General features: G+C 40.3%; 1 protein-coding gene and 1 long non-coding RNA gene across 8 annotated transcripts in view; one reads left to right on the forward strand and one right to left on the reverse strand.

The window, feature by feature from the left end:
* Positions 1-439: 439 nt before the first annotated feature.
* Positions 440-1,702, reverse strand: LOC118355643 (uncharacterized). Its single transcript, XR_004818473.2, has 2 exons — positions 1,455-1,702; positions 440-791 (listed from the first exon to the last, which is right to left on the reverse strand). It is a non-coding gene; the product is annotated as an uncharacterized LOC118355643 (long non-coding RNA).
* INTS2 (integrator complex subunit 2) overlaps positions 1,670-12,961 on the forward strand; it is a 52,623-nt gene continuing 41,331 nt past the window's right edge. For 2 of the 7 annotated variants that reach the window (XM_049114158.1, XM_025440652.3), the window contains exons 1-5: positions 1,728-1,783; positions 3,132-3,438; positions 4,294-4,432; positions 6,010-6,112; positions 7,612-7,725. In XM_049114158.1, coding sequence (XP_048970115.1) covers positions 1,765-1,783; positions 3,132-3,438; positions 4,294-4,432; positions 6,010-6,112; positions 7,612-7,725 — 682 coding nt within the window. In that variant the 5' untranslated portion in view covers positions 1,728-1,764. Of the gene's footprint in view, positions 1,784-1,920; positions 2,061-2,119; positions 2,260-3,131; positions 3,439-4,293; positions 4,433-6,009; positions 6,113-7,611; positions 7,726-12,961 lie in introns of those variants that run through there. The other 5 variants (XM_025440648.3, XM_025440647.3, XM_025440649.3 and 2 more) reach the window with 5 other exon arrangements.

Here is a 12,961-nt window from a genome sequence, read left to right on the forward strand (position 1 = left end):
AAAGGCAGATGCTCAACCGAGCCACACAAGTGCCTCAAATCATTTGACTCTTGATCTCAGGGTTGAGTTCAGACCCTGTGTTAGGTGTAGAGATTACTTTAAAAAAAAGTCTTTTTTTTTTCTTAAAGATTTTTATTTATTTATTCATAGAGACACAGAGAGAGAGAGAGAGAGAGGCAGAGACACAGGCAGAGGGAGAAGCAGGCTCCATGCAAGGAGCCCAAGTGGGACTCGATCCCGGGTCTCCAGGATCACACCCCAGGCTGCAGGCGGCGCTAAACCGCTGCGCCCCAGGGGCTGCCCCCCCAAAAAAAATCTTGAAAAAAAAAAGTGGGTATACATGCATATATGTCCTAGATCACAATGTGAAATGTATTATTGTAGGTGGAAAAAAGTTTGAGAAACATTGCAACACATGTTAGTTTTCTTCCTTTGCTGATTTTTTTTAAAATTTTTATTTATTTATGATAGTCACAGAGAGAGAGAGGCAGAGACACAGGCAGAGGGAGAAGCAGGCTCCATGCACTGGGAGCCCGACGTGGGATTCGATTCTGGGTCTCCAGGATCGCGCCCTGGGCCAAAGGTAGGCGCTAAACCGCTCCGCCACCCAGGGATCCCTCCTTTGCTGATTTTTAATGCTGAAAGCACACTTTATTAGAAGATTATCACTCTGTGAAAGCCTTGGAAACTATATGGTATGAAGTTCTAGCTCTGTAAGATATTTGTTTCCAGCTTGTAGCACGGTATCTGGTAAACAGAAGGTGCTAAATGCACACAGATTGAACCAGGAACTAGAAATAAAATGAAAATATAGACAGATTAGTTAATCTTTTCTGGATGCTTAACACTCCATTTGAGAGGTTGTTCCAAGTTTGGACCCTTTTTCCAGAAGTGCCAAGCACTCACACTTTTGCAGGTTCCAGAGAATTCCAAAAACTCCACCCATCACTTTCTAAGGATCTATGGGCCCTAAGTGTTTGGTTTTTGTTTTTAAATTGAACTACAGATGACGCACAATGTTACATTAGTTTCTGGTGTCCCCATATAGGGATCGGGCAATTCTGTATGTTATGCTGTATGCTGCTCTCCACAAGTGCAGCTACCCTCTATTATAATACCGCTGACTATAATTTCTATGTTGTATGGGAGTTATTCATTCCGTAACTAGAAGTCTGTACCTCCCCCTCCCCCATTTTTCCCATTCCCCCAACCTTTGACCGTAAAGTACAGATCCCTGAAATTAAGGTGTTTAACTTGCCACCCTGAAGGTGTGAGGTCAAGAGCCTAAGCAAGCTCAGGAAGAGACTGAATTTGCATTCGCCTATACATGCTGGGATTCTGGAACTTCGGTGCTCGGAGGGCACAGGCAGAGATGGAAAGAGGAGCACAGCCTGATTCCATTAATGTTCCGGTCAAAGAACAGTGTAAGCCATTTTAACATTTCTTTTACCTACTTGGCTTTATTCAAGTGCTACAAAAATCCCGGGGTAGCGAAACTTCAGCTTGGAGGAGCTTAAGCGCTCAATCGAAAAGGGACACAGACGGCGGGCGCGCTTCGCCGAAGACCCTGGAAGCTCCGTTGTCAACGAGGGAGGGGATGTAGTTACGCGGGGCAACGGCGGGGAGGAAGGGGTGGGGCCGCGCACGCGCACGCGCACGCGCACGCACCGTCGCCGCGACGCCGACGCCTCTGGGTTTCCTTTCGCAGCCAGCGGTCCCCTCAGTCCAGTACGGTGGCCGACGGGAGCCCTACGCTGGGGATGAATGAAGGTGCTGGGTGCAGGTTGAAACAGCCCCCCTCCGCGTCCCCCTCCCTTCAGAGCGGGTTCTGCCTTTGTGCTTGTGCTGTGTCCCCATGCAGCCTAGCGCGCTGCCGACCCCGTTGGTCCCGGCGTCTGGGTTTGCCGGTGTCTGGGTCGACTCAGGGCACAGCTCGGGGTGGCGAATCGGGGTTTTCGCCTAGGCCCAACCCGGGATCGCGCTCTGGATTTCTACGGCGTCCCACCTCTAGGGCGCGGAATCCTGGTTTGGTCCCGGGAGGTTGGAGGGTGAATCTTAAGGTATGAAGCTTCCGCCTCTCAGGCCTGAGCGCGTTCCGGGTTCCACGTCGGTCACTGGCCTTGCCTCTCTCCGCCAGAGGGACTGGTTGGTTCTCCTCACGCTGCGGGCGAGCCCTGTGAGCACACACGGGGCTTGGCGCCTCTGCTTGCTCAGCCCGCCCCTCCGTTAAAAGGCCAGCTCCGCTTGCTTCAAAATAAAGTAACGTTTCTGCCCACGACTCTGTTAACCCACGATTTTGGCGAGTTTGTGGTTTTTTAGAGGGGATGACTTTGGCTACCCGCTCTCTGCCTTTTTTTTCCCCCCTCCCTTCTGATGATTAGCGAAGACAGAGAAGTGCCCAAGTGGAACTCGTCTTTCTCCCATAGCTAATTGCACCTCCACAGCTGTTTGTTTTTTTTTCCCAAAGGAGCACAGGGACATTAAGATAATGTTACGGCCTCCAGAATGTTGAATCTGGCATTGCATGTGGCAAGTGAGGAGATTTAGCTTCCATTGACTTGTGGAGGGTGAGAAAGAGAAGCCTGACAGTTTTTTTTTTGTTTTTTGTTTTTTTTTTTTTTTTTTTGCATTTGTTGGGTAGGCAGAAGAAACTAAAGACGTACAGAAGAGGGGCATTCTTAACAGTACTCCGCACTTTTATTTGCATTGTAGTGCTCAGTTGATTGAGGCTGTGGAGAAAGTCTTGGACTGAGATTTAGCAGATGAGGGTTCAGCCTTGGATTTTGCCACTAGTTAGTTATCACTGTATGCCTGTTACTTAATCTCTCTGGGCTTTATATTTCTCCTTTGCAAAATAAGTACTAGAACAGAAGATCTCTAGGGCTGGAGGAGATATTACTGTATTCTCTTTTCTTTATCATTTTTAAAAATTAATTAATTATTAATATATGTATTTTTCTTTATCATTTTTTAGATGGGAGTAAAAACAGGGAACCTTTGTGCCAGAAACATAGCCAGCATAGGGGCCTATTAAAGATACACCACTTTTCTCAGGGTATTTAAAAAGAGGAGCATTCATACATATAGGAGTTAAACCTACTTTCTTTCTTTCTTTTTTTTTTTTTTAATAGGATCAACAGTGATAATGGCTGAGTGTACAAATCTTCAGTTTGTCAGCCCTTTTGCTTTTGAGGCAATGCAGAAGGTGGATGTTGTTCGGTTGGCATCTCTAAGTGATCCAGAATTAAGACTTCTCCTGCCTTGCTTGGTGCGGATGGCGCTTTGTGCTCCTGCTGACCAGAGCCAAAGCTGGGCTCAGGATAAAAAACTGATCCTTCGTCTTCTCTCTGGAGTGGAAGCTGTCAACTCCATTGTTGCATTGTTGTCTGTGGACTTTCATGCTTTAGAACAGGATGCCAGCAAAGAACAGCAGCTTAGGTAATGTGTTATATAATATGTGGACTGGGATTTACTTAGATATGCCAAAGAAGAGAGAATCAAATATATCTTGGGAACTTTTACGATTTTTTTTTTTTTATTGGATGCACTCTCCCAGAAAAGATTGAGAATCTAAACTTTGGAGAGCATATTACGTAGTTCTTTTCTATGTATAGTTAAAATTCCAGGATCTTTTGAATTCCATATTCTAAAATGTGTAGAGGAGTTTGGCCAGATACACTGTCGTATTCATACTAAACTGATTAGGTCGATTACTCTCAGTGGGAAGTGGGTAGGGTAAGTTCCCCTAGAATAGAATAATTATTGGAATCACTCAGAAGGCTTTTTTTTTTTTTTTTTAAGATTTTTATCTATTTATTTGACAGAGAGGACAAGCAGGGAAGCAAGAGGACAAGAGGGAGAGGGAGAAGCAGACTCCCCACTGAGCAGGGAGCCAGATGCAGGACTTTATCCCAGGACACCAGGATCCTGACCTGAGCCAAAGGCAGATGCTTGACGTACTGAGCCACCCAGGCACCCCAAAGCCTTTTTAGCTTACATTGATTTCACAAAATTCTGGACAGTTGTTCAGTTCTTCCCTGCCCATTGCGACTCTAGTAGTGAGCCATTCTTGTTCATTGAAGTGGGTGTTAACTGTTAGTTGAGTCTTTATATATAGGTTGTGAATCCCTGAAATAGGCAAACTAAATAGTGTTTCAAAAATAATACACTCATGAAATGTATGAAAAGAATTCATACATTCGTTTGTAGATTATTTCAACAAAAGATAATTTTATGTTATTTTTATGTCAGTGTTCTTACCATTGTGGTTTTTACACATTTCTGCTTTATTAGGCATAAACTTGGAGGAGGCAGTGGAGAGAGCATCCTGGTATCCCAGCTTCAGCATGGATTGACATTGGAGTTTGAACACAGTGATTCACCTCGTCGATTGCGTCTTGTGCTTAGTGAACTGTTGGCAATAATGAACAAGGTGCATTTATTTTAATCACATCTCAAAATATGCATGATTTGTTGTCTACACATAGTAGAAGCAGAGATTAGCAGACAGGCAGGTTGCAGTCTCTTACATGTATTTCTATTTGTTTTGAAAGTATTTTCCTTAGAAAGGCTTAAAAGAATATTAAATGCCTGCCTGAAAGATTTTCTTTCTCTAATTACTGTTTTCTCTCATTTATACCTAGTCTTCATTTTCTGTTGTAGAGATTTTTTTCTGTATGGATTCCACACAATGGCTTCTTGATATTAGAAGAGTACATAGCTCAAGATTTCTACAAATTACCAAATTTTATATCTTTATAGGATATAATTTCCTTCATAAAATATTATAAAGCACAACTGAAAAATGCATGTGATTCCTTTAGACACTGAATGGGCATTAATTATCTCACATAACGGTGAAGAGGGAATATCAAAGCTGAATTGGTTGAATCATTGAGTAGCCTTATTCACTAGATGACTGAATTGCTCACAATGAAGGCTATTCAACTTCACATGTCAGCAAAACGATAGATTACTGAGTTCATGGACCTCTGGGTAATTATGATTAATTGAAACTCTAAATTTGTGCATGTCAGGGGTCTACTATAAAAAGAATTAAGCTGGATTTTTGTATTAAGATGGCTTATATTATTAAGCCTAGAGTTTCAGAGGCAAAAGTTATTTACTGTTAGAATCTCAAGGTCAGTTAATTTATAATAAATAAAGTTTAGTTTTATAAACTGCGGACCGAACAATTCTAAATTCTGTTTCCAAAGAAAATACTAGTGATGGTTGGGGGACGCAGTCAGTCAGTTTTGGATAGTCTTTAGGATATATTAGAAATCTTTATTTTTAAAAATTAATTTTTAAAATTCCAGTATATATATTACAAATCTTATAAAAAATGTTTTTCTATTACAATTATTTCTTTCTACTCTTTTGTACTATACTGATAGATTTAATTTCAGTCAATATTTTTCTTCTATCTTTTTCTTAATTCCTAGCTTGATTACGCTAGTGAAATAAGTGACTGTTCTCCTTAGGTTTCCAATTTTTCAGTTCAGAACTCTAGCAAATGGGAAGTGTGATAAACTACTGTATGAGATTTTTTAAAAAGTTAGTAGGTACTAATATCGATCTACATTTTTATATTTTGTTTTCCCTACAGTTCATTTGCATTTGAACATAATTTATAGTTATTATACTCCTTCAAGTTTACCATTTCTTGCTTTTTTTTTTTTTTTTTTTTTTAGCTATAACTTTTGTAGGTGACATTCCTACTTCATTTGTTTGGCTTGTCTTATCTTTAATTCCAGATGTCTCCAAATATTTATATAGAAATACATTATTGACACTCATATTGCTATGTCTGAACAGTAAGTGACTATGATTAAGTTGGCTCAAATATATCAAATAATGCATATTGTGCTGCAGTATATTAATGGCATATTTAGAAACATGGTCTGAAAGCTCAATGAGTAATTATAAAAATAGTAAGGGATTTAGTATATTATCCAAAATTAATAGAGTTCATCATTTCTTTTTTGTTTTTTTGTTTTCTTTTTTAAGGTGTCTGAGTCCAGTGGAGAATTTTTTTTTAAGTCATCTGAGCTATTTGAGAGTCCAGTCTATTTGGAGGAAGCTGCAGATGTACTTTGTATTTTACAAGCAGGTAGTATAATGACTGCTAAGATACATTAGAATACATACTTTCTTGTTCAATGATTCTGTGTAACTTTTTAACTTGGAATATTGTGTTATTTTATATAAATATTTTATGTATCTTATAAAAATGCACTTAACGTGCTAGTAGCAGGACAGTGATTAAGTATTGTATTATTTCCATAGTATGGCATGTTATACAGCCATCACCAAGTGAATTTGAAGGAATTTAATGATTTTTTTTGAAAATGGTCATAACCTGTAAATGGAAAAAGCAAAGGGTAAAATGATAAGTGGAATATAATCCCAATTTTATTTAAAGATAAGATAATACCTGTGGGGGGATTAAAATATTTCAGATTATTAACTTTGAGTGATTGGATCAGAATGGTAGAGGATGCATAAAAATGCAAAGATTTTCATGAAAATCACTTTGACCAGCATTGTCCAGTGTATCAGTGGCAGTATTGCATGTTGTACTTTTTTTTTAAAGATTTTATTTATTTATTTGAGAGCGAGAGAGAGAACATGAGAGAGATAGAAAGAACATGAGCAGGGGGTCAAGGCAGAGGGAGAGGGAAAAGCAGACTCCCCTACTAAGCAGGGAGCCTACCATGGGCTTGATCCCAGGACCCTGAGATCATGACCTGAGCTGAAGGCAGACACTTAACTGACTGAGCCACCCAGGTGCCCTGCATGTTGTACTTTCCCGTGCAGTAGCCACTAGCCATACATGGTTGTAGATTACTTGAAATGTGATTAACAAGACTGAACTATTTTAAATTTTATTTAATTTGAATTAATTTTAATTTATTCACTTATTCAAAAGATTTTATTTATTTAATTGACGGGGGGGGGGGGTCAGTGGGGGGGGTGGGGGGGTGGGTGGGGACAGAGAGTGCACCAGCAGAGGGAGCAGCAGAGAGAAAGGGAGAACTGGCCCTTTGCTGACCCTGAGATTATGACCTGAGCTGAAGGCAGATCCTTAACCAACTGAGCCACCCAGGAGCCCTCATTTATTTATTTTTTTAAAAGATTTTATTTTTAAGTTATCTTTGCACCCAGTGTGGGGCCCGAATTTACAACCCTGATATCAAGAGTTGCATGCTCTATCGAGATTAATTTAAATTTAAATAGCTACATGTGGCTGGTGGCTATTCCAACTGGACAGTTCAGCTCTAGACTATGAAAAGAAAGTACCTTAATTGTTTTTTTTTTTTTTTTTAAGGATTTTATTTATTTATTCATGAGACACACAGAGAGATACAGAGAGGCAGAGACGCAGGCAGTGGGAGAAGCAGGCTCCATGCAGGGAGCCTGACGTGGGACTCGATCCAGGGTCTCCAGGATCACACCCTGGGCCAAAAAGGTGGCGCTACACTGCTCAGCCACCCAGGCTGTCCCCCTTAATTGCTTTCAAATGACATCTGTGAAATGTCAAAAAATGCTTGTATATAATATAATGAAATATCACTCTTTAGTAGTAACATTGATTTTGTTTTCTTATAGAGCTCCCTTCCCTGCTTCCTATAGTGGATGTAGCTGAAGCTTTGCTACATGTTAGAAATGGTGCTTGGTTCTTATGTCTCTTGGTGGCCAATGTTCCTGATAGTTTTAATGAAGGTAAATATAATTTTAAAACAGGATATTGAAGTGATTTGCTTGGGCAGATGCAGGACCTGCTTTTTTGAGCTAAGAAGAAATATTTATGTACTTTCATTTGAGATTTTTTTTTTTTTAATTTTTATTTATTTATGATAGTCACAGAGAGAGAGAGAGAGGCAGAGACACAGGCAGAGGGAGAACCAGTCTCCATGCACCGGGAGCCCGACGTGGGATTCGATTCCGGGTCTCCAGGATCGCGCCCTGGGCCAAAGGCAGGTGCCAAACTGCTGCGCCACCCAGGGATCCCGAGATTTTTTTTTTTAATTTTTATTTATTTATGATAGTCACACAAACAGAGAGAGAGAGAGAGGCAGAGACATAGGCAGAGGGAGAAGCAGGCTCCATACACCGGGAGCCCGACGTGGGATTCGATCCTGGGTCTCCAGAATCACGCCCTGGGCCAAAGGCAGGCGCTAAACCGCTGCGCCACCCAGGGATCCCTCATTTGAGATTTTATCTTTGGAAAGTTTATTAGTGAGTATTCATTGTAGATATATTGAGTTGAGGAGATTTCAAAATTGTTTTGAGATTACAAATTTCTGTACGGTGAGTGTGCAAAAAAGTAATTTTTTTTGCCATTCATCATCAGTGCTATAATAGGACAGTAAAAAAAACAACAACTACAAGCTATAATCCTGTGCTCATGGAGCAAGGAGAAGAAGACATACATCTGTGAAATAGAGTGCAGGACAAGATATATATAATCAGAAATAGCAGCAATCAAACCCTTTGTGTTTTAGACTTATTGCCGTCAGTTGGCAGAAAAGTCGAAATTGAGAAAAATCAACTGAAATTTTCACCTCTATTTCAAACTACTACTGATTGAAGATTATTGTTTGGGTCTGTGTGATATAAAAAATAAAAACATTTATTGAACAAAGTTGTGAATTGGGAGCTGAAGAGGAAAAAGCACTGGATCTGGTAGTCATGATTTTTAATTTTGTCACTTGCTTTTCGGGTAATCTTCATCAAGATACTATTCTATAAAATGAGGTATTAATAATATTTCCCATACATTTCTTTTTTTTAAATTTTCTTCCCATACTTTTCTAAGAGGCTTACTGAATATCATAACATGTAAAAGTCTTTCTGACAACTGTGCCATTGCTCATTTTCTGTCTCCATGTTCTATCGGTTCCTGAGAGAAGAGTGGTGATGTCTCCAAACAGAATTGTGGCTTTGTCTATTTCTCCTTTCATTTTGTCAGTTTTTACTTCATTAATTTTGAAGCTCTGATTGGGTCCATGTACATTTAGGATTGTTATATCTTATGATGAGTTGAGCTTTTTTCTTTTTCATTATGATATGTCCTCCTTTATACCTGGGTAATATATTTTCTTTTGAAGTCTACTTTATTAGCAGAGCCATAGCAGCTTACAATTAGTCTTTGCATGGTGTGTATCCATGTTTTTGAAAAATCTGTATCTTTCAGTAGGTTTCTTGTAGACAAGTGTAGTTGAATCTTTTTTTTTTTTAATTTACAGTCTCTGCTTTTTTTTTTTTTTTTAAGATTTTATTTATTTATTCATGAGAGACACAGAGAGAAGGCAGAGACATAGGCAGAGGGAGAAGCAGGCTCCCCGCAGGGAGCCCGATGTGGGACTCAGTCCCACAACTCTGAGATCATGCCCTGAGCTGAAGGCAGATGTCCAACTGCTGAGCCACCCAAGCGTCTCAACAGTCTCTGCTTTTTTTTTTTTTTAATATTTTATTTATTTATTTATTCTTGAGAGAGAGAGAGAGAGGCAGAGACACAGGCAGAAGCAGGCCCCATGCAGGGAGGCCAATGTGGGACTTGATCCCGGGTCCCTGGGTCACATCCTGGGCCGAAGGGAGGCCCTAAACCGCTGAGCCACCTGGGCTGCCCCAGTATCTGCTTTTTAATTGGAGTGTTTAGACCATTTGCATAGGCCATTTAATGTGATTATTGTCGTTGTTAGATTTAAGTGTATCATCTTACTATTTGTTTTCTATTTGTTTCCTTTTTCCTCTTTTCCTTTTCCTTTCTTCATTTGGATTGAAATTTTTAGGATTCCATTTTATCTCCACTACTGTCATATTAGCTATATGTCTTTGCTTAATTTTTTTCTTTTTTCTTTTTTTTTTTAATTTTTATTTATTTATGTATGATAGTCACAGAGAGAGAAAGAGAGAGAGAGAGAGAGGCAGAGACACAGGCAGAGGGAGAAGCAGGCTCCATTCACCGGGAGCCCAATGTGGGATTCGATCCCGGGTCTCCAGGATCGCGCCCTGGGCCAAAGGCAGGCGCTAAACCGCTGCGCCACCCAGGGATCCCTGCTTAATTTTTTTCTTTGCATTTTTTTTTCTTCATTATTGTTGTTGGGTTTAAAGTATGCATCTTTGGGGCACCTGGGTGGTTCAGTCAGTTAAGTGTAAGACTTTTTATTTTTTTATTTATTTTTTATTTTTTAAGTGTAAGCCTTTAAAAAAAAAAGATTATTTGAGAGAGTGAGAGTGCACAAGAGAACGTAAGTGAGTGTGATTTGGGGGAGGAGCAGAGGAAGAGGGACAAGCAGACTTGGAGCTGAGCTTTGAGCCCAGGCAGGGCTTGATTCCACAACGCAGAGATCATGACCTGACCTGAAATCAAGAGCCAGTCACTTAACTTAGCCACCCATTGCCCCAAGCTTCCAGCTCTTGATGTCAGCTCAGGTCTTGATCTCAGGGTTGTGGGTTCAAGCCTTTTGTTAGGTTCCACGCTGGGTGTGGACCCTACTTAAGAAAAAATAAATGAGCTCGGGGGTGCCTGGGTGGCTCAGTCGTTGAGTATCTGCTTTCAGCTCAGATTGTGATCCTGGGGTCCTGGGATCAAGTTCAGCATCAGACTCCTTGCAGGGAGCCTGCTTCTCCCTCTGCCTGTGTCTCTGCCTCTTTCTCTGTGTTTGCCATGAATAAATAAATAAAATCTTAAATAAAAAAGTAAAAATAAATAAAAAAAATAAAGTATGCATCTTTAGATTATGACAGTCTACTTTTAATGATTTTTTTTTTAAGATTTTATTTATTTATTCATAGACACAGAGAGAGAGGCAGAGACACAGGCAGAAGGAGAGGGAGAAGCAGGCTCCATGCAGGGAGCCCGACGTGGGACTCGATCCTAGGTCTCCAGGATCACACCCCAGGCTGCAGGCGGCGCCAAACCGCTGCGCCACCGGGGCTGCCCTACTTTTAATGATTTTATATCTCTTCACATATAATATAATATACTTATATTTCCCCCTCCTGTCATTTGTGCTACTCTTGTCACAGATTTTACTTCAACACGTGTTATAAGACTCACAATACGTTGTTACTACTTTTGCTTTTACCATTAATTTTATTTTAGAGCAAGAGCATGGGGGTGGGAGAGGGAGAATCCTAAAGTGGCTCCATGCTCAATGAGGAGCCCGATCTGGGCTTGATCTCAGACTCGATCATGACCTGAGCTGAAATCAGGTCTGACACTTCACAGACTGAGCGTCCCAGGTGCCCCACTTCATTCCTTTTTGTAGCTCCACATTTCCCCTTTAGCTTCAAGAACTAACTTTCTTTCTTTCTTTCTTTCTTTCTTTCTTTCTTTCTTTCTTTCTTTCTTTCTTTCTTTCTTTCTTTCTTTCTTTCTTTCTTCCTTTCTTTCTTCTTCTTCCTTCCTTCCTTCCTTCCTTCCTTCCTTCCTTCTCTTCCTTCCTTCCTTCCTTCCTTCCTTCCTTCTCTCTCTCTCTCCTCTCTTTCTTTCTTTTTCCTTCTTTCCTTCCTCTCCCTTCCTCCCTCCCTCCCTCCCTCCCTCCCTTCCTTCCTTCCTTCCTTCCTTCCTTCCTTCCTTCCTTCCTTCCTTCCTTCCTTCTTTAGTGAATGATGGCCCCTCATCCTATGGAAGGATGAGCTCAATCTTTTAAAAAATTTTTTTAAGATTTTACTTACTTCATGAGAGACACAGAGAGGCAGATACACTGGCAGAGGGAGAAGCAGGCTCCCCAAGGGGAGCCCAGTGCAGGACTCGATCTCAGGACCCTAGGATCATAACCCAAGCCAAAGGCAGACCACTGAACCACCCAGGCATTCCCTTTTTTAAAAATTAAAAAAAAAAAACATATTTAAACATTTTTTGTTATAATTTTAAAAATTTATTTATTTGAGAGAGAGAGCGTGCACGAGAGAGAGAGCATGAGTGGAGTGAGGAGCAGAGGGAGAAACAGACTCCTCACAGAAGAGGGTACCTGTTGTGGGGCTTGGTCCCAGGATTCAGGATCATGACCTGAGCCGAAGGCAGACGCTTAACCTTCTGAGCCACCCAAGCATCCCTTGAAGAACTTTCTTTAACATGTCTTACAGTTTAGGTTTACTGGCAACACACTTTTCCAGCTTTTTAAATTTATCTTATTTATCTTTATTTTTTAAAAGATTTTATTTTTAGGGGATCCTTGGGTGGCTCAGTGGTTTAGTGTCTGCCTTCGGCCCAGGGTATGATCCTAGAGACCCGGGATTGAGTCCCACATCCGGCTCCCTGCATGGAGCCTGCTTCTCCCTCTGCCTGTGTCTCTGTTTCTCTTTCTCTCTCTGTCTCTCATGAATAAATACATAAAATCTTAAAAAAAAATTATTTTTAAGTAATCTCTACCCACAATGTGGGGCTTGAACTTAACCTGGAAATCAGGGGTCACATGCTCTACAGACTGAGTAAGGTGCCCCTTTCCAGCTTTTTTTTAATTTGAAAAAACAAAACAAAACCCTGATTTTCTCTTCATTCTTGAAAGATACTTTTCACTGGGTATAAAGTTTTAGGTTACCATTTTCTTTTAGCTCTTTGAAGATGTCATTCTGTTGTCTGTGGTAATTTTGGTTTCTGTTCCTCTGTATATAATGTTTTTAAATTTTTTTCCTCTCTGGCTACTTTATTTTTTCTTTCTGGCTACTTTTAAGATTTTCTCTTTTCCAGGGTCTTGATATGATTTTGTTTGTGTTTATCCTGCTTGAGTTTCTGTGTTTATAGTTTTCATCAAAGTTGAAAAAATTTCTTCACATATATTTTTGTCTTCCATTTTCTTTTTCTTTCTGAGTACCTTAATTATATTTGACTATGTGATATTATTGCTCTACAGGTCACTGTTCATCTTTTAAGTCTCTTTTCACTCTTTTTTAAAATTTTGACCAGCGTTCTGTTACTGTGTTTTCAAATTCTCTAATTGCTTTCTTC

This window comes from Canis lupus, chromosome 9, assembly GCF_003254725.2.
Source record: "Canis lupus dingo isolate Sandy chromosome 9, ASM325472v2, whole genome shotgun sequence".
NCBI lineage: Eukaryota > Metazoa > Chordata > Mammalia > Carnivora > Canidae > Canis > Canis lupus.